Genomic DNA, 22,558 nt, shown 5'->3' on the forward strand with positions numbered 1-22,558 from the left:
TGTCGAAGAAGTCTCAGGTTGATTCGGATACTGGACTTCAAAATCTTCTAAGTAAGCTGGACGGCAGACTGAACGTTTAGGACGTGCACCTTGAGACTGGTATTCATGCATTCTTGGCCAGTGTAAACACAATATCCGGCTCGAAGGACCAAATGTTCTGATTTTGTTTAGGACTGTATTGTACTGGTTTAGGGTAGCTGTGTTCGCCCTGGTGTGTCGGTCAGAACACAGGAGGCATGAATTTGAATCAACAATCTTTAATTAAAGTTCTGCAAATGATCAACATGATGCACAGCACAGCCAGATCACAGGGCATTGCTTGGCATCTTCTTCACAATAGTGATATGTGAGGTAACTGTACAGGATTAGGCAGGTGTGGTCTGAAACAATTAACAATAAACAATGATTAGAAATTGTTAACAACTTCACTCACTATAGCGAATAGCTTTTATACTATTATCTGTCCTTTATAAACATGAAATTCTCTGCAGTAGTACCATTTTCTACCGTTAGATGGCGCATGCCGCACATAAATGGAATTATTTGCTGCGTCATCATACAATCCGATAACTTAACTAAAAGTAATAACAGAACAGAAATATACGACATTCAAATCCACATCTATACACACTGAAACATCAATCAGTAATACCATTACTGCACTGAATCCAAATGTAGTAAATATAAGTGTAATAATGGCTTAGGCAAGATGCTGGGTTTAGCATCGACACTTAACTTCACAAACGAACTCACAATATCTTATTATTATCAATCATATGATACATTCGGTAAAGAACAATCATAAATGAACTTACATTATGTCATTAACGCACAACTTGAACACATATCATCAGCCAAGCGAAGTTAAATTCAGTCCGTATTCTGAAGAGACCTAGGTGGTACCCGTGCAATCGGCTCAACCGGAACAGAACGGTATTGACGCACGCAATAACCTGTGCTCTGATTGGTCATTCCTTCCCAACAGTTTGAATTAGATTTTTTTTACTGCCACTGTTGGTACTGAATGAATTATTATTTAGAATGTTTCCCTTGTAATCTATATTACAATATCTTTTACCCTGCTGTACTTCATTGTCTTGTTTTGATGAACCAGTAACTTTCTTCAGACCACAATCGGGTCACTTGTTTTTTAAATTTTGATGTTAGCATGTGGCTAAGCTAACAATGACTATTTGAATTCGATTTTACCCATTTTAGTCTCTATGTTTTTGTTTTTTGGCATTGAATGAAATGTATTTTTTTTTCAATATTCCAGTATCTTTTCTCAACTAAACACTAAATTTGTGGGGCATTTGTGTTCATTTTGGATGCATTTTTACAACAAGTCCCCATTAATTACCAACCTTTTTATGAATTTTTGCCATTCATTTACATGCCTGAAAATGCAAACTTTTGAAAACTGGTTTTCAAGTTTTTGAAAATGATACCCAGGGTCTGAAATTAACTTTTCCATTAAGGGCCAATTTTTGCACCCTGGAATTGATTTCTGTTATAAAATACTAATTATTCATAACTGACATGACTCTCAATATGTCCATGATTTTGGATTGCAGGAAATTCTGGGGTTGCATTCTATATAAAGATGTATGTAATGGTTAGGTTTAAGAGCTAATGTTCATAAACCTAAAAGTTATATGTGACCCTGGACTACAAAACCAGTCTTATTTGTAGCAATAACCAAAAATACATTGTATAGGTCAAAATTATAGATTTGTCTTTTATTATGTAAAGATCATGAAGGTATTTAGTAAATTTTCTACCATAAATATATCAAAACTTAATTTTTGATTAGTAATATGCATTGCTAAGAACTTCATTTGGACAAAATTAAAGGCGACTTTCTCAATATTTAGATTTATGTTGCACCCTCAGATTCCAGATTTTCAAATAGTAATCTCTGCCAAATATTGTCCTATCCTAACAAACCATACGTCAATAGAAAGCTTAATTATTCAGCTTTCAAATCTCAATTTCAAACAATTGACCCGTAAGACAAGGTTTTGTGGTCCAGGTCACATATATCTATAACTTTATGTTATAGTGTAAACATTTTGCACTGGTCCTGTACTGGTGTATGACATGCAATTCACAGATCAAACGAATCAATAGGCAGTGCTTAGTGTAGATCTAAGTCTGCACTGTATCATCCTTCTCTTTGTGGTTCTGTGTGGTCCATATCGCAGCAATTTGTTCCAGATGGAGTCTATTTTGGCATCCATTTCCAAAAGTCCAGAATGAATCCATCTGTTATTAAACAAATCTTTTATCTGTCAACCCCGTTAGTACGTCGAGCGCTACGAGATGTCGAGTATTCTGCAAATACTGTTATTTCAAGAGGGAAGTGTAATTGGATTTACATTACTGCAATCTGCCCTCGGTGCATCATGCTGATTTGCACCCGATGGTGACTACAATGAGGAACAGCTTACCATATGCACCAAAAGGATTTATTATGCAAATGATACACTGAAATCAACAAGGAGCGCTGGAACTGTATCGGTTAGCGCCGCAGCCAAACCAATCACAATAACTAACTCCCATTACATCCATATTTTAATACAGAGAATGGCTTATGTTTATTTACACTTGAATTCATAAAGAGGTTCGCTATGGAATAATGCAAAGCAATGCGATTCTGTATGCTAGTACACAAATGCACAGATATGATTACTTCTATGGCAGTTTAAAGAGATAGTTCACCCAGAAATTAAAATTGTGTCATTAATTACCTTCATGTCGTTCCAAAACTGTAAGACTTTCGTTCATCTTTGGAACACAAATTGAGATATTTAATGAAATCCAAGAGCTTTCTGACCCTGCATAGAGAGCAACGCAACTAACACATTGAAGGCCTGTAGCTCGTAGTAGTTTTATTAGTCGGAAAGGTCTTGAATTTCATCAAAAAAAAAAAAAAAAAATTACTTCAAATGTGACCCTGGAGGGTCTTTTTTTTTTTTAATTGAGATTTATACATATCTGAAAGTTGTAATAAATAAGCGTTTGCCAATAAATATGGCATTGATGTATGGTTTGTTAGGATAGGACAATATTTGGCCGAGATACAACTATATTTGAAAATTTAGAATCTGGGGGTGCAAAGAAATCAAAATATTGAGAAAATCGCCTTTAAAGTTGTCCAAATTAAGTTCTTAGCAATGCATAGTACTAATCAATAATTAAGTTTTGATATATTTATGGTAGGAAATATACAAAATATTTTCATGGAACAATCTTTACTTAATATCCTAATGATTTTTGGCATAAAAGAAAGATCATTTTGACCCATACAATGTATTTTTGGCTATTGCCACAAATATACCCGTGCTACTCATGCCTGGCTTTGTGGTCCAGGCTCACAAATGATCTTCAATGTAGAACCTTTAACATTTTAACGTCTCAAACAGACGTCAATGCAACTCTAGCCCTCTAATCAAGTACTTTCCCAAACAAAATATACATAAACACCATGAGTTTTACAACCAGCGGCTTCCTGACACAGAAAAACAGCATCTTTGAGGGCACTGGCATGCGACACAACCTGTGCAGCTGCTCCTTTTGAAATGCTTTCGGGCTTTCGTACGAGCACAATCTCTATTTTGCGGCCCCGCGAGACCGAGAACAAAGTCAATGGGTTTTATGACCCTGAAGGCACACAAGGTGAACTCAACCGTCCCCATCATGTTCCGCGCCTCTCGAATGGCTCGCAAATGCTGCACCTGACACCTCATTAACTTCGTCCGGGGCTTTAAACACAACAGAAACATCCGACATATGCTTAACCAAAGAGCAGGCTCTCATCTGTCTGTGACACATCTCCATTTAAACAGGAAAAAAGCAGGACGGGGCTTTGCGAAAGCCATCAAGCCCGTGTCAGGGTACGAACTTCAGGGCAGAGACGAATAACGCGACCGGGCTGGCTGCACAGTTTCAAGCCATTTGATCCCGGCGCTGACAATTAGACTGTCATGCCGTCGACTTGGAGCTCTTTGTAGCTCAAGAGCCTGCACCTGCTGAAAATTACTCTTATAAAAAAAGAAACAAAATAGGGGAAAACATCACCATGCATCATGGTAGCGATACATCCTCTAATAGAGGGCGCCATCTGGCTGAGTGTGTACGCACCATCGCGCTTAAGTGCTTTACATCTGTTAATAGAGCGGCCGCGCCATTGTTTTCAGCGAGCGCTCTTAACCCCTCTGTTGCACTCCTAAACGCTGCGTGCACCGCAGGAAGTCACCGCGTTACCTTTGGATGACGACGTCCAGGTTTCTAGGTTACTCCGGATGCTGAAGCCACACGTAATGGTACACATGTTTTCGCACTAATGTGGCATCAAATCTTTCATTATGCTGTTTTTTTTTTTTGGACCATAATGTGCCATAATAATACTGTTTTTCTGACATTCTCTGTTGTAATATGAATATGGTATCATTCAGTACCACGATTTCTGTGACCCTGGACCACAAAACCGGTCATTAGGGTCAATTTATACATCATCTGAAAGCTAAATAAATAAGCTTTCCATTGATGTATGCTGTTACGACAGAGCAATATATGGAATCTGAGGGTGCAAAAAAAAAAAAAATCTAAATACTGAGATAATCGCCTTTAAAGTTGTCCAAATGAAGTTCTTAGCAACGCATATTACTAATCAACAATTAAGTTTTGATATATTCATGGTAGGAAATTATCTTCAAAACAAAACATCTTTACTTAATATCCTATTGGCATAAAAGAAAAATCGATCATTTTGACCCATACAATGTATTTTTGGCTATTGCTACAAATATACCAGTGCTACTTAAGACTGGTTTTGTTGTCCAGGGTCACAAATATATTATCTACTGGTACCGTCACTTTTTATAAAGATTAAATTAATTTAAAAGATTCATTAAATATTACAAAAATTACAATTTATAAAATGTATCTATTTAAAATAATAATTATTGTTATTATCATTGTTTTTATTATTATTTAATTTTACTTCATAAAGTGTTAATATACTAAATAATGATTTCACATTTTTAAAAAGTGAAAATATATCAAATTAGTCTAAATCATTAATTTAAAATAATATTAATAATAAATTTATTATTTTCTTTTAATATAATAAACTGTCAATGTACAAAATAATGATTACACATAAAAAAGAGAATACGTATATTATTTATCTAAATAAATTATTTAAAATACTACTACTACTACTACTACTACTAATAGTAATTATTATTATTATTTTATACACAAAACAGCGTTAATGTACAACATAACTTTTTTGATTTTTGAAAATGTATTAAATGCATGTAAATCAAAGAAGAAATTATTATTATTATTATTATTATTATTTTATACTTAATAATTATTATTAAATTAAATAATGATTACACATTTTTAAAAAGTGAAAATTGATTAAATGTATCTAAATAATTTATTTAAAATATTAATAATAATAGAAGATTATTGTTATTTTATACATAGTGTTACGATTTTACATTTTAAAAAAGTGAAAATACATAAAATGTATCTAAATAATTCTTTTAAAATAATAATAATGATACATTTTAACACTAAAAAATTATTATTGTTATTATTATTATTTTACACTTAATAAAAACATAATTAAATTAAATAACGATTAAATGAGTTCACATTTTTAAAAAGTGAAAATGTATAAAATGTATCTAAAGCATTTATTTAAAATAAAAATACTAAATTATTATTACTATTATTATTACAACTATTTTATACAAAATACGGTGTTAATGCACAAAATAATGATTTCACGTTTTAAAAAAGTAAAATATATCAAATGTATCTAAATCATTTCTTTAAAATATTTATTGTTAAAACTATTACTATTAGTATTATTTAATACTTAATAAACAGTGTTAATGTACAACAAAAATGATAAATGTATAAATAAAAATATATAAAGTGTTTGTAAATGTGTGTTCAATAATAATAATAATAATAATAATAATAATAATAATAATGTATTATTATTATTTAAATAAATGAATTGGTAAGTTAACTGGTTTCACATTTTTAAAGTAAAATCTATAATAATAATTTATTATTTATTTTGTATAGTATTATTCATCACATATGCCTATAATATTAAACAGTGTTAATGCCCCAAAATTGTAAAAATTTACATTTTGTTTAATAGATATAATACCGATTCTACTGTTACGGTACCTTTTTCATATTGGTTTAAGGACTGATTCCACATTAACAAAAATTATAAATGCTTGATAATAAACCTAAAAAGTGCAGTAATATTACTAACACTGTTATTTTTGATAATACTGTAATACTTATTGGGCCTACAGTAGGTTAGGGTTGACGTAGTATCTAAATAATCAGTCAACCTTGAATGAATTAGACTCAAATCAAAGATGCAGTCAATAATAACAACAAATGCATAATACTTTCCAGATGTTGTCTTTTGTAATCCAATTTTGCCAATCTTTTATCTGCAACTCCACTTTAGCCCAATAAGATGTTCTGCTAATACTTTGTTACTTCACGTTAATGTTATTTCCAACGTCGCTCTAATAATACTCCGCACTTGTGCATTAACTAAAAGATGGAGATCTGAAAGCAGCCTCAGATGATGTGACAGCTGTTCTGCCGTTCAATTGTGGTCTTGCCAGATGTCTTCAGATTGCAACACAATTCCCTAAAAACCTCTTCATGATAAAGGGAAGTTAGAAGGCTTCTTTGCCTCACAATAGATCAGTTTTCCATCAAAAATGATTGTTTATTCAAAAACAACGCAATATTTCTCAAACAACAGCAGCTCTTAATATCCAACCAGATTCTAGAGTCCGTTCTTCCACAATGCTTTATACACAAGTCACAACCAATAAGAGTGCGAGTGTGTGCGAAGGCAGATGTATTGAATAAACCAGAGGTGCTGTGCCTGCCAGGGAGATGCAAATGAATGAATGAATAAACTAGAAAAAAAAATCTGTATGAATATCTTATTTATTGTAGTCCTTGGAATATTTTTAACGCCAGCCGTTCTATCTCGCCCAGGATTAATAATGCAACAGATTCCAATAGGTTCAATAATGGAAGGCAATCAGTAGAGCAGAGCTCGCGCGCGCACGCAGGAGCGTGTCCAATGCTGCGCATATTTCAGCACATCTCGCGTCCACAGGAGATCCGCGCAGCTCCGCAGTCTCTTTCAATTAAGTCAGTGTAAGAGAGGCCAATTCACCCCAGCAGCTGCATTGCATGTTAATATGACACTGATCCCAGTCAAAGAGGATAAAATCCAAACATACGAGCGCCGTTGTTTTACACAGAGATGGATTATTTTTGCAAGGAAGGGAAAAAAAGACGAGGTGCCGTGGTTTCGTGGACATTTGCCATGGTGTTTACATGGTACATCAAGGTATCCCTTATGAAAATTAACCAAGGTTTAATTATAGCAAAAGTGTAGGAACCATATTTTTTGGTGTATTGATTTACATTTGTCTAACCACAGTTTTACTACAAATGCCATGGTTAAACTATGGTTAGTCCATGGGGGTACCATTTCATACCATGAAAGTATCAAGTCATTACCGTGGTTTATTGACTTTTACCACTGCAGTGCTATGTTTGTGTGAGACTTACTAGGTTTCATGGACATTTTACCATGGTAATACCATGTTTTTGTGTCATTTAGCATGGCATTACTATGGTTTCAGAGATCTTTGCCATGGTCATACTATTTGTTGTTACATTAGTAATACTGTGGTTTTACTACAAATACCATGGTTAAACTATGGTTAGTGTAGCAAAATCGTGGTTTAACTATAGCAATCATGTTTTTTGTTTTGATTTGTAGTAAAACCATGGGTACTTTTCATAAGGGACATGTCTGAGGGGGAAAAAATTTACAGTTTCGTACAATGAAAATATGTAGTTTATTGCCATTTTACCACTGTAGCACTATGTTTGTGTGAGACTTGCTAGGTTTCATGGACATTTATCATGGTAATACCATGTTTTTGTGACATTTACATTAGTAATACTGTGGTTTTACTACAAATACCGTGGTCAAACTATGGTTAGTGTAGCTAAACCATGGTTTAACTACAGCAATCATGTCTTTTTTATTATTTGTAGTAAAACAAAGTATATACTTTAGTTTTACTACAAATACCATTGTTAAACTATGGTTAGTGTATTAAAACCATGGTTACACTGCAAAAAATGATTTTCTTACTTAGATGTTTTGACTGGTTTCCAGCCAAAATATCTAAAAATTCTTAAATCAAGAAGCATTTTCTAGACGAGTAAAAATTATTGTCTTGTTTTCAGAAAAAAATAGTCAAAATTAAGGGTGTTTTTGCTTGAAACAGGCAAAATAATCTGCCAATGGGGTAAGAAAAATAATCTTGTTTTCTGTTTGAAATAAGATTTTTTTTTTTTATTACCCCATTGGCAGATTATTTTGCTTGTTCTAAGCAAAAAATCACTTAATTTGGGCTTGTTTTTTCTGAAAACAAGAAAATAATTTTTACTCGTCTAGAAAATCCATCTTGATTTAAGAATTTTCAGATATTTTGGCTGGGAACAAGACAAAAAATCTAAGTAAGAAAAGTATTTTTTTGCAGTGTAATTTGTGCTTACCATGGTTTAACTGCAGTAATCATGTTTTTTTTTGTTTGTTTTTTTGTAGTAAAACCATGGTTAATTTTCATAAGGTCTGAGGTGATAAAATGGTACCATACCAATTTCGTACCATGAAAATACCAGGTGATTACCGTGGTTTATTGACATTTTACCACTGTAATGTCATTTGGAACACAAATTAAGATATTTTTGATTAAATCTAAGAGCTTTTTGGCCCTCCATAGACAGCAACGCATCTACCATGCACAAGGTCCAGAAAGGTAGTAAGAACTTTGTTAAAATAGTCGAGTTTGGGTTTAGAAAGATATGAAGATGAGTAATTAATGACAGAATTTTCATTTTTGATTATTTACCACCACAGCACTTTTTGATAAGCACTGGCATTCATACCTAAGAAAAAAGTCAACTAAGCAGTAGCATAACCGTATAATTTTACAATATAAACAGTTGCAGTCTTGCAGTCCTGTGAATTTCAGGATCGCTAATACAATGGGTGCTGCTAAAACAAACATGCAGTGAATGATGGATGATCCGGGATGGAAAAAGTGCATGTTTTGCATTGTATGTGTCTTAACAAAACATTTGACAAACCGTCCTGTCTGTCTGACTTAATATTTGAAGTAGCAAGTAAGTACATTTGCATGTAATGCCACACATGGATAGCCTCAGCCTCAGCAGAAGAGGAGTGTGGCTTGACAGCTCTGGAGCTTTAATTGGACGAGGCTTTTATGGGACTGGATGGCGGCTTGTAAAAGATGGAACCGTATTAAATCTATATGTGATGCCAGGGGGAGCGTCTTGCTGTTCCAGCCCCTCAGGTAATAAAGCTTGTGTTTTAACTTTGCATAAGAACGCAAACGTTTTGTCATTCCACGGTCAGTCAATTAGCCACGAAACTAATAATGTGCTTCGAAATCAGCCGGCCAGTTAGCTGCGAGCTACTCACATGTTGCCAAAACTACGCACTTTACCGGGAATGACAAATGATATTGTCCGGTGTCATGGTGTATAGTGTAAATTGGTACAGCAGTGCTGTTGACAAAAGAAGAATGAGCTTTGTTAAAGCTGAGCATAATTCACTGGGTGGCATGTTTTCGGAAGGGATTGGAAAAGTGCAATACTGCTGCATAAGCAAATGCTGTAAGGTGGCCATTATCCAATAAGATCTCCTGTTTGTTTAGATTGTATGATAACGGGGTGTTGGGAATGACAATCAGAGCAGCCGTGTGTCCTGATTATCAAAGCTTTTGGAGGACGAATAAAACGGGCAATCTGCAATTCTGCTATGCCATTTAGGAAATGTCAGCATGGGCGTTTTGTAACTTAAAATGTGACATGAGATGGGCTGATTTGTTTAAAATCAAGGCAAGAAATGTCCTTGTTTTGCAATGTCATAGTATATTCAAACAAATCTCCCATGTGAAACTGCAATTCAACGGCTGCCCATGCGACGGTCATCTTGCCGACTACCCGCATAAAGTCTGGTTTACGTTGCAGCTCAATTATGGAAAAGCTCAAGCATAGTGTATTTGGTTTGGTTACATCATTTGGCAGTGATTTTGTGTTAATTATTGAAATAGTTGATATCAGTTTTATTGTGTTTTATCAGAACAAAACCTCGAAGACCTCAAAGACCATTCATACTTCCATTATTTTTTCTGACTATTGCACAAAAGATAGTACAAAAACTCAAGAAATTTGAGAAACAAGAAATCAGCAAAATTGTGTATAGTTGTCACAATCTCTAGCTGGAGTGCCTATAAGATCCCCTAGAGGGCACTCTTTTTGGACTCCATTTCCCATAACCCCTGCCTAGGAACTAATCACCAGACTCCACCCATTTTCTATCAGGAGGACTATTTAAGTTGGACATTCTCACCCACACATTGCTGAGTATTGTTTGTTTGTAGCATCAATTCCTAGCCATCCTAGTTTCTGTGTTTCTTATATATGTGCTTATAATATGTGCTGACTTTTTAACAGCTACGCAAATGAATCGTAAAAAACATTTGTTAAGCAATACCAATATGTTCCATTGTGGTATTGCTCAGATCAAAATCTCAAAGACTATATACACTTTCAATATTTTTTTTTCTGAGTTTAATGCAACAAAACTGAAGAAATTTAGCTTAGCTTTTTAAAAAATGTACAGATAACGTACTCACCCCCTTGTCATCCAATACGTTCATGTCTTTCTTTCTTCAGTCGTAAGGAAATTGTTTTTTTTGAGTAAAAATTTTAGGATTTCTCTTCATATAATGGACTTTTATGGTGCCCCCGAGTTTGAACCTCCAAAATGCAGCTTCAAAGGTCTTTAAACGATCACAGCCGAGAAAAGAAGGATCTTATCTAGCAAAGCGATGGGTTATTTATTTATTTATTTTTAAATACTTTTTAACCTCAAATGCTTGTCTTGTCTAGTTCGGCAAAACAAGTTTTGAGATTAAAAAGTATATAAATTGAAAATAACTGATCGTTTCGCTAGATAAGACCCTTCTTCCTCGGCTGGGATCATGTAGAGCCCTGTGAAGCTGCATTTTACCTGCTTTTTGGAAGTTCAAACTCGGGGGCACCATAGAAGTCCATTATATGGAGAGAAATCCTGAAATGTTTTCCTCAAAAAACACCATTTCTTTACGACTGAAGAAAGAAAGACATGAACATCTTGGATGACAAGGGGGTGAGTACATTATCTGTACAGTTTTGTACTGAAAGTGAACTACACCTTTAACGCAAACGGTTGTACAAGAACACTGAAGAACTTGATAAATTGTGTAGGTCCAGAAGTAATGCGTACTGACTTTCTAACATACAGAAAATTACACTATTCACACTATTAAAGGAGTACTTCACTTTCAGAACAAAAATTTACAGATAATGTACTCACCCCCTTGTTATCCAAGATGTTCATGTCTTTCTTTCTACAGTCGTAAAGAAATGGTGTTTTTTGAGGAAAACATTTCAAGATTTCTCTCCATATAATGGACTTCTATGGTGCCCCCGAGTTTGAACTTCCAAAAAGCAGCTTCAAAGGGCTTTAGACGATCACAGCCGAGAAAAGAAGGATCTTATCTAGCAAAGCAATAGGTTATTTTCCAAAAAAAGTTCAAACTCAGGGGCACCATAGAAGTCCATTATATGGAGAGAGATCCTGAAATGTTTTACTCACAAAACATCATTTCTTTACGACTGAAGAAAGAAAGACATGAACATCTTGGGGGTGAGTACATTATCTGTAAATTTTTGTTCTGAAAGTGAACTACTCCTTTAACGTAAATGGTTGTACAAGAAAACTGAAGAATTTGATTTTTGCAAAGTCAAACTACAATCCATCCAAGAATATATGGCAAGCTTGCAGTCGAACACTTTAATACACATCACCTCTTTTTAAAGTTGGTGCACAATAGGGCCAAAGTCTGTCTATGCAAAAATCGTATGTGCTCTGTCAGACAGAAGATGAATTATAGCTTTAGTCCAACTGAAATCTAACTTTGAAAGCGTATGTAAGCAACGGCGGTTTGACTAACGCGACGGTAACCCTTGATCTCAGACCCCATCCCGTAAGAGAGGAAATGAAGCACTCTTGCTCACCCAGTGTCTGATGAAACTCACCCGACACCGGGGTCATGGGGGTGGGCGGCAGGCTGTTGATATTGAGCGCCCCCATCTGGTGGATCTGGGTGGTGGGAAAGGCCACGCTGGGCGCCAGGTAGCCTCCGTGACTGGCAGCCATGAGGGCCGCCTGCTGCTGCATCAGCTGCCGGATAGAGATAGAGAAAAAACAGAAAGCAGAGAGGGAGAAAGAGAAAGAGAGAGAGAAAAGTTACTAGAAGCACACAGGCTACATGGGGGCATGATGGATAGGCAGTGCTTCGCAGAGTAGAGGAGAAAGTAGAGCGGAAAAAGAGAAAAATGTGTCAACCTATGTTTAGTGAAAGCGTCCATCTTCCCAGTCAGAGGGCTGTCACAAGCCCCCTCGAAACATTTCAATAGCTGTCGGTCTGGCTCATTCTAATGGAGGGATCGACGCACATATTATTGTAGTCCTTAAGGGACCTGGGAGTTAGGAGCAGAAAAATTGAATTGTATTCATTTTTTCCCTTTCCAACTTTAAGGCGATGCTTTCTTCATGGCCTTGACAGCGCAACTTCTTTTCCCTCCCCCTTTTTCCTTTACGATGTGACAGCTATCAAGGCTGAATATATCATGGTTACATTGAAGCAGATATTCTTAGATCCAGGCTAAATGACCATTACATCCAGGTCGTACCTCATGCATAAACGCTAGTTTACGTGTATCATACACGTCTTTTCTGATAACGTCACTGTGCACTTATAGATCTTCGACAGAATAGACACCATATTCAATTTTTCTACAATAAAAATAGCTATTTAGGGATATGCAAATACAAAAACAATAAGAAAAATTCAATTGCGTCACGAATGCTGTTTCATAGGTTATATCCAATTTTTTTTTTGCCAACTAGAAATATATTTATATGTCTTGTCTTTTCTAATAAAAGAAAGACAAATTAATCGAAAAGTGGGAACATTTTAAGAGAAACGCTTAATTCAGAGGTATTAAAAATTAATAAAATAAAATCCTATTCTTTTTAAGCATGATACATTAAAGAAGTAAAATTGGCTGCAAATGCCATTTCATAGCATAAAATTATAGTCTTTTTTCCCCAATGGAATATATTTATATGTCTTCTCTTTTTTAATAAATAAAATTAAATAAAATAAAATTAAATAATAAAAAAAACTATATAATACAATACAATACCAAAAGAAACTATGCTTTTTTAACTTGACACATTAAAGTAAAATTGGCTGCAAATGCCATTTCATAGCATAAAAATATAGTCTTTTTTCCTCCAATGGAATGTATTTATATGTCTTGTCTTTTTTAATAAATAATATAAAATAAAATAAATTATGCTTTTTAAACATGACACATTAAAGAAGTAAAACTGGCTGCAAATGCCATTTCATAGCGTAAAATTATAGTATTTTCCCCCCAAGGTAATGTATTTATAGGTCTCGTCTTTTTTAATAAAATAAAATAAAATAAAATAAAATAAAATAAAATAAAATAAAATAAAATAAAATAAAATAAAATAAAATAAAATAAAATAAAATAAAATAAAATAAAATAAAATAAAATAAAATAAAGAAACTATGCTTTTTAAACATAACACATTAAAGAAGTAAAATTGGCTGCAAATGCCATTTCATAGGTCATACATTTTTTTTGCCCACTGGAAATTTATAGATGTCTTGTCTTTTCTAATAAAAGAAAATAAATAAATAAATAAACTAATAAAAAATACAATACAAAAAGAAAATCTTTTTAATTTTATTTAAACACGAAACATTAAAGAAATAGCATTGGCTGAAAATGCCATTTTATAGGTCATAGTGTGTTTCTTTTTCTTTTTCTTTTTTTTTTTTTTGACCACTGGAAATTTATTTATGTCTAGTGTTTTTTAATAAAAGACAAAAATAAAATAAAATAAAATGTAACAAAAATGTAACAAAAAAATCCTATTCTTGTTAAACATGACACATTAAAGAAGTCAAATTTCATAGGTCATATCTAATTTTGTTGACCACTGAACAATGTGTTTGCACATTATGCCTCTTCTAATAAAGTCAGTGTTGACTTTTGTCAGAGCAGATGTCATATTTAATTTGTTGGAAATGAAAATAAGGCTGGCAGTAGCTATTTAGGGATATGCAACTGCAAAAACAATAACAACAACAACAACAACAAAAAAATGTAACATTATAATAAATAAATAAAAATTGTTGTCAACCTCGATACATTTTTTCCAAACAATATTATGCTTAAATATTCTTTTTCACTTGGAAACTCCTCATGTTACAGAAGTAAAATTCCATGCGACTTTGCATGTCTCATATCTTCTAATCACATCATATTTTATCACACTCATGACTCAGAAATATATCACATTATAGAAGCAAAATGGGTTACAAATGGCGTTTCAAAAGTCATATACATTTTTTTTTTGCCTACTCGAACTGTAAAGACGCATTTTCAATTGACGCACGGAACTGTACATCTCTTTTCATCATGACAAATTAGACTATGCTGTCTACTCTGACTAAAGTCTATTTGCAAGAACAATGCTTCTGGAAAGCACTCGACATCAAACTATTCCCATCCAGTTAAACAATAATGCAACTAATCAAACAGCATTCCTGTACATCACAGCACGCAGTCCCCATAGAGTAAATAAGGCCAAAAGTAATACGCTACTTCATACAATAATCATCGAGCTGCCACTCTTCATTTGAATGCCGAGGATGACATTGTTCATGTAGGCTTTGCTCTCCGCCGCTGTTTCATCTCTGAATAGTAGAAAGGCAATCATATTCTCTCATTGGCCTTGTCACTGAGCCTGAAAGATGCCGTCCACCCACAAAACAAATCTATAAGCCTCGACTGCATTACTATCTATAAACTCATTTGCATAATTCCATCAACAGACTGCTCAGGATCATCCATTATCCTACAGGTAAAATCCACAGTTTTGAGGAAACAAGGAGCATAAATAAGTTAAATAAATAAAAGCCGAGCACAAATATGCTGAGTAAGTCAGCTAAAAAGCTCAGCATTGCTTAATCGTACAACGGGAACATTTCAAGAGAAATGTTTAAATTAGAAGTATTCAAAATTAATTGGGAAGTTTTCACTATTTACATTTTTATGCTTAAAAAATATATATAAATACTGTCCAATATATATGCATACACACAAACAAAATGTAATTAATAAAGCAAAATGCAGTGATTACTACGGTTTAAAAGCACATATGAAAAAGACATTATTTAGCAAGTCTGTAACCACCTAAATCAATGATTTCAAAAAGCATTTTTGGCAAATCCAGGTAATTTTCCATTTTATTTTAATTTTATGACTGTTATAGCACCAACTGTGGTTCGTTCTCCCTAAAGCTTTGCATGCTTGTTTAGAATCACATGTCGCATGTTCTCAGGTTTTGTGAAGTTTTGAGCTTTCATTTAGGCTTAATAGGCTTTTTAGTATATTTGGACAGGTCCCTTTTATAAATGACCCTGTTATAGCTTCCCAAAGGGTAAATTTCAACATATTTTTGATAATTATTGACCTAGAGAGTCCAGAGAACTGTACTGCAGTGTTCCGATTCAGCTTTTACATAAGTGTTGGCGAAGATATCTCATTCCATTCAAAAGTAAGTTCAGTAAAAGTGGCCCTGACGCTTTCGAATGTTTTGGCATCCCTTTGTGACGGAGAGTCGAGCATTCAACTTTTTTTTGATAATTATTGTTACTCAGTCTCCAGAGAATCTTCCTACAATGGTTTGGTTCCAGTCAGGCGAAAAACCTAGGACTAGTTCGTAAAAGTAGGTTTTAAAAAAAACAAAACTAATAAATAATAAATTATAAATATATAATAATAATATATAATGAATATCTAAACAGTATATACAAGTCTAATACAAGTCTTGTTTTCAGAGAATCTAACTTTAACAGAAGTGTATTTTGTCAAAATGTGCCGTAAAAATGCTTGCAAAATACAATCTATAAAAAAACTATTGTGTATTTACATATGAACATATGAAATATACATGAAAACTAAGTATAATCTTATATAAATAAGATTTTCTCAATTTTGTTGTTTGATTATCACGAACAACAGACAGTAGGAATATTAGACTGCTATCACTCTAAGACCTACCCAGATCCAATATAGTGTTACACATGTGTTTTCTTTCTCAGCTGTTTGCTTTCACTTAATACCTAATCACTGTGTTTACGTTCATACAGAAGAACACTAGCACACAAGTGTGTATTTAACTGTTCAAGGCCTATAAAGCAACCAAAATGAAATTTTCCTGTGCTTTATGAGCATCGTGTAAATGAATCTGTCAGACGGCATGCGCATATAGCAAAACAGCTTAAAATCACTTGTTTTTAAACTGCAATACTTAAAAATGTGCACAAACAAGTTTTCGTGACCATGTAGCTTTGCAACATCTCTTGAGCATGTAACCGCCATAGAGACAATAGTCCAAAATCGACCAGTTTATGCAGTATTGGTATGTTTTTTTCAAGGAATTATTTTTATATTTTAACTGGAAAAGCAAAAAGACTGAAAACAATACAATAATGTAGTAAAATGTTATTATTCTTCAGAACATATTTTGCCATCTGTGAGATCCTGAGGTGTACAGCTAAATTGTTACATGGGTGAGTATGCAAGAATTTTGACCACTGGTTTAATGCATTTGTCAACCTTCCGGCAAGGGTGGGACAAGACAGTCTAGTCTCCCTCCGCTATGTAATAGTCATGCCACAGTAATCAGACGCTTTTGTGCCCATCTCGCGGCCTCTTCCTTTGTGCTGAATGGGGCGTCAGAGTTAAGCTGGCTGGCTCTCACCGGGTGACAGTTTGCTAATGCCCTTTAAAAGCCAGAGGGACAGACTTTGGGCAGAGCATAGTGCGGTGAGTTGAAGACTTCCATATTGTAATTTCCCTCCATGAACGGCTTGGATAATGTCGCCTTTCATGGCTGCCACCAGATTGCCTCAGATAACGATGTGGCATTCAGTTCTGCTCTTTAGGAATTAAAACAGAAAATTGGAGGCCCAAGCATGTAATTATGTTGGGGAGAAGTGAGCAACATCAATTTGTTCTTGGAGGAGGTGGAGGGGAGAGAACGAGGGAAAAAAAGAAAAGAAAAACAAGGTCCTTCGGCTGTCGGCAGTCAAATGAGACTTAAAAAAAACGATTGTGTATCTCTGTTATTCTCATTCAAAGGCATAGTTTAGCCAAAAATGAATCATTTACTCTACCATTTGTCGTTCCAAACCCGTATGACTTTATTTCTTGCTTATATATAAAAGGAGAAGTAGCTGTATGTCCAAGAACATCTTTTCATACAACGAAAGTAAATGGTAGTGTTGTTTTTGGCGGCCGGTTTTAATTTTAGTTTTAGTCTAGTCTTTGTGTGAAGCTGTCATTTTAGTTTTTATTAGTTTTAGTCACGTTCATACTCTTTTTAGTCTTGTCAAGTTTTAGTCAACTAAAAGTCTGAGCATTTTAGTCTTACTTTAGTCAGAATTACCCATGACTATTTTCGTCTAGTTTTAGTCGACGAAAACTGATGACATTTTAGTCTAGTTTTAGTCGACGAAAACTGATGACATTTTAGTCTAGTTTTAGTCGACGAAAACTGATTACATTTAGTCTAGTTTTAGTCCATAAAAATTGTATTTTAGTCTCTTTTTAGTAATGCAATTTTATTTAACCCAGTCAATATAGTATAAGCACCTAGTAGTATAGACGAAACCAAAGTTTTCATTTAGCCAAACCCATTTCAAACAAGGTTATCTTATTATATTATTGTTACCTTATAGGCTCAAGAATACATCCATTCCAGACATGGAAGATGCTCTAATTTGAATTTACAACAAAATCAAATAACAAGCCCCTTGCGCAGGTTTCAAGTGTCATTCACTTCTTAAGAATAAATCATAACGAATAAATTTGTACATGTGTAGTTTTGTGCATGTTCATTTTGTAGTAATCCCCGCTTCACAAGCACTTCTAATTAATAATACTATTAGTCAGCTTAAGAATATTCTTAATTTACTTTGATCATCTATGCCAACACGAATCATGCTTATATTTTTATAAGTTTATTTACAGATTAATTAATTTATACCTTGTGTAAGTAAAATATTTCTTATGGTTTTCGTAGCACAAATTGATCTATTTTATGCAACTGTCCAAAATTGCTTGGGCAAACTTTTTCCACCTTTGACCACAAGATGTCATTAGTGTACAACGTGTTGAAAAGCTTTGAATAATGAACCTTTTTACGATAGAGTTGAGGGGAATGCTTCGAAGAAATGTCGTTTCTTCTTTTTCTCCCAAAGACGAACCCCAGCTGGCCGGCCATCGGTCCGTTTATCTGTGTCAGACTTAACTTCGTTTGTAGTCGTCTTCTAGATAATGACGCGAGTGGGGCTTGAGGAAGTGGCGTTGCCTGCGGTTTAGGCTAGAAGGTATACAGCTCTGGCTACTGGGCATGCGCACATCAATCTAACGTTATAACATTTCGTTTCATCTCGTTTTCTTCAACAAAAATGAAGAGACATTTTAGCATAGTTTTTATTTTGTAAACCACATTTAGTCTCGTTTTTATTCGTCAACGATATTGCATTAAACATTTAATTATAGTCATCGTCACATGACCAGCATTTTCGTTTCGTCTCGTCTCGTTTTCGTCACGTGATAAAGGTTCGTTGACGACAATATTTAGTCATAATTTTCGTTGACGAAAGCAACACTAGTAAATGGCGACCAAGATTATCAGTGTTTGAATACATCTTGTTTTTTACATGGAAGTATGGGCATTATCTGCTATATGGTGTTTGTACACTGTAAAAAGTTTTCACCAGATTCAACTTAAAAACCTAAGTTCAGCAGCTGCCTTAAAATTTTAAGTTAAATCAGCTTAAAACTACAAGTCCTTTTAACTTATTACAATAAAAATGAGTTGATTTAACTTGCGAGTTGAAATGACTTAAGTTGATTTAACTTAAAATTTTAATACAGCTGCTAAACTTCAGTTTTTAAGTTGAAACTGGTGATTTTTTTTTTTTTTTTTTTTTTTTTTACAGTGTACAGCTAAAAATAGACCGGAAGCCAGACCCATAAAAGGGACAAATGACTGTGCCTGCTCTTACCGTAAGAAAGCGATGGATAGATTTATTTTATTTATTTATTTATTTTTTATTGACATAAAAAAGGCAAATATTAATCTTTTGTCATCATTTACTACTGTGTTTTTGGTTCCAAACCCAAATTTCTTTCAAATGTTAACATTGTAAAAAAAAATTAATAATACAAACAGTTTAGTAAAATAATAATATTTTGTAATTATTTACTTATGCAATTGTAGTTCCAAACCCAATTTTTTGCATAGAATATAAAAGGAAAAATTGAATGGAATGTCCAAGCTGCTCTTTTCCATACAATTAAAGTGAATAGTGACTAAGATTTTTAGTGTTTAAACAGATTGTTTTTAATTGACTGACATAAAAGTTTCCAAATACTTTGAATTAATAAATAAATAAAATAAAATAATAATAAAATATAATAATAAAACAGTTCAGACAAAAATGAACATTTTGTCATTTTTTTTCCTCACTCGTGTCATTCTAAACCCATTTGACTTTTTTTTTTTTTTTTTTTTGTGTAGAATATAAAAGACGTTTAGCTGTATGTCCAAGCTGCGCTTTCTCATATAATGAAAATTACAAAATTTCTCATTTAAAATTATGGTACAACTTCCAAAAACATAGCACATGACTTATGTCATGTTTTATATTTTATGTAATTTTAAGATCTGATATGAGGTACTGGTAAAAAACACTGAGGTACTACATAAAAAAAATAAATAAATAAAAAAAAACTTGTCATACAAGTTTGGAATGACATAAGAGTGAAATAATAATTAATTACCAAATGACAAATAATTACAACAATTAAACGGGGTGAACTATCTCTGAACATTTCTCAACCAAAACTTTACCCAACATCTTGAATAGACAGGAAGCATTCAAGCGCAGGCAAAAGGGACCAAATTGCCTTCAGCGAAGTCTTCATCACTGAGGTCATAACCTTTTCTTCCTTCAAAATGGGGAAAAAAAACAGAAGCGGCCACGGGAAGAAGTTGCCCGGGCGACGGCATTCGTTTAGTGTCAGGCATGTGGGTTTTTTTATGGCTTGCCGATGGCATTAGTCTCCCTCGGTGCCACCAGGCAATCACCTCTTTATCACTTGGCAATTATCTACCCAGAGCTGCTCTGTGTCTCTGCCCACCTCTGCCTGCATCACACATGACCCCTTACAGTCGGTCTGGCCCTGCTGCAGCGCAGGGAGAATGGCGGGATGACTGGAGAGATATTTATAGAGAGACGAGAAATGGAGTGAGCTGAATGCGAGGACCCCGGTTATTAAGGTCTCTGGCCCTGTAAGATTGCCTGAAATGGCCTCGCTTCTTTTTCAGCTGTTTGCTAAAGCACATCTTCAGGACTAAACAGGGAGATGGTGCAAACATAGTTTTGGTTCAACCACAACTTGTTTTAAAGGGCTAGTTCACCCAAAAATGAAAATTCTGTCATTAATTACTCACTGTCAACGATGTCCTTACTACCTTTCTGGGCCTTGAACGTGGTATTACCATTGCTGTCTATGCAGGGTCAGAAAGCTCTCGGATTTCATCAAAAATATCTTCATTTGCGTTCCGAAGATGAAAGAAGGTCTTACATTTAACTGACTTAAGCAACCTCACTCAAGATTTACTTCAAACTGTTGCTCAACCATGAAAATATTTGACCTGAATAAGAAAAATGCATGTGAATGTACAGTCGTGGGCCCAAAAGTTTTGAGAATGACACAAATATTAGTTTTCACAAAGTTTGCTGCTCAACTGTTCTTTGTTTCAGTTGTTTCTGTGATGTACTGAAATATAACTACAAGCACTTCATACGTTTCGAAAGGCTTTTATCGACAATTACATGACATTTATGCAAAGAGTCAGTATTTGCAGTGTTGGCCCTTCTTTTTCAGGACCTCTGCAATTCGGCTGGGCATGCTCTCAATCAACTTCTGGGCCAAATCCTGACTGATAGCAACCCATTCTTTCATAATCACTTCTTGGAGTTTGTCAGAATTAGTGGGTTTTTGTTTGTCCACCCGCCTCTTGAGGATTGACCACAAATTCTCAATGGGATTAAGATTTGGGGAGTTTCCAGGCCATGGACCAAAAATTTCAACGTTTTGGTCCCCAAGCCGCTTAGTTATCACTTTTGCCTTATGGCACGGTGCTCCATCGTGCTGGAAAAAGCATTGTTCTTCACCAAACTGTTGTTGGATTGTTGGAAGAAGTTGCTGTTGGAGGGTGTTTTGGTACCATTCTTTATTCATGGCTGTGGTTTTGGGCAAAATTGTGAGTGAGCCCACTCCCTTGGATGAGAAGCAACCCCACTCATGAATGGTCTCAGGATGCTTTACTGTTGGCATGACACAGGACTGATGGTAGCGCTCACCTTTTCTTCTCCGGACAAGCCTTTGTCCAGATGCCCCAAACAATCGGAAAGAGGCTTCATCGCAGAATATGACTTTGCCCCAGTCCTCAGCAGTTCATTCGCCATACTTTTTGCAGAAGATCAATCTGTCCCTGATGTTTTTGTTTTTTTTTGGAGAGAAGTGGCTTCTTTGCTGCCCTTCTTGACACCAGGCCATCTTCCAAAAGTATTGGCCTCACTGTGCGTGCAGATGCGCTCACACCTGCCTGCTGCCATTCCTGAGCAAGCTCTGCACTGGTGGCACTCTGATCCCGCAGCTGAATCCTCTTTAGGAGACGATCCTGGCGCTTGCTGGACTTTCTTGGGCGCCCTGAAGCCTTCTTAACAATGCAGTGGAAAGTTTTTTTGGGATTAAGTTCATTTTAATGGCAAAGAAGGACTATGCTATTAATCTGATCACTCTTTATAACATTCTGGAGTATATGCAAATTGCTATTATAAAAACTTAAGCAGCATCTTTTCCAATTTCCAATATTTATGTAATTCTCAAAACTTTTGGCCACGACTGTAGTTATTTTACACTAATGCCCTCTATAGCGCCCCCAATGGCTATGCAGAAAATGCAGCAAGCATTTGCACTCAAATTTGCACTCACACACTTGGGTCTGAGTGTACTTCCATTTAGACATTTCTGTGATATATATATATATATATATATATATAGTAGTATATACAGTATATAGTAGTCATATTTCTGCAAAGAGTCCATTATGACTAGAAAGACATTTTGAGTAAAGCAT

At 34.7% G+C, this 22,558-nt stretch overlaps 1 protein-coding gene across 1 annotated transcript in view; it reads right to left on the minus strand.

Annotated features, from left to right (window-relative positions):
* The window catches only part of celf5a (cugbp, Elav-like family member 5a), a 327,723-nt gene that overhangs the window by 21,434 nt on the left and 283,731 nt on the right, over positions 1-22,558 (minus strand). Inside the window, exon 7 of the mRNA XM_073844616.1 lies at positions 12,244-12,409. Within this exon, the coding sequence (XP_073700717.1) occupies positions 12,244-12,409 (166 nt within the window). The remainder of the gene's footprint in view (positions 1-12,243; positions 12,410-22,558) is intronic.

Source organism: Garra rufa, chromosome 7, assembly GCF_049309525.1.
Source record: "Garra rufa chromosome 7, GarRuf1.0, whole genome shotgun sequence".
NCBI lineage: Eukaryota > Metazoa > Chordata > Actinopteri > Cypriniformes > Cyprinidae > Garra > Garra rufa.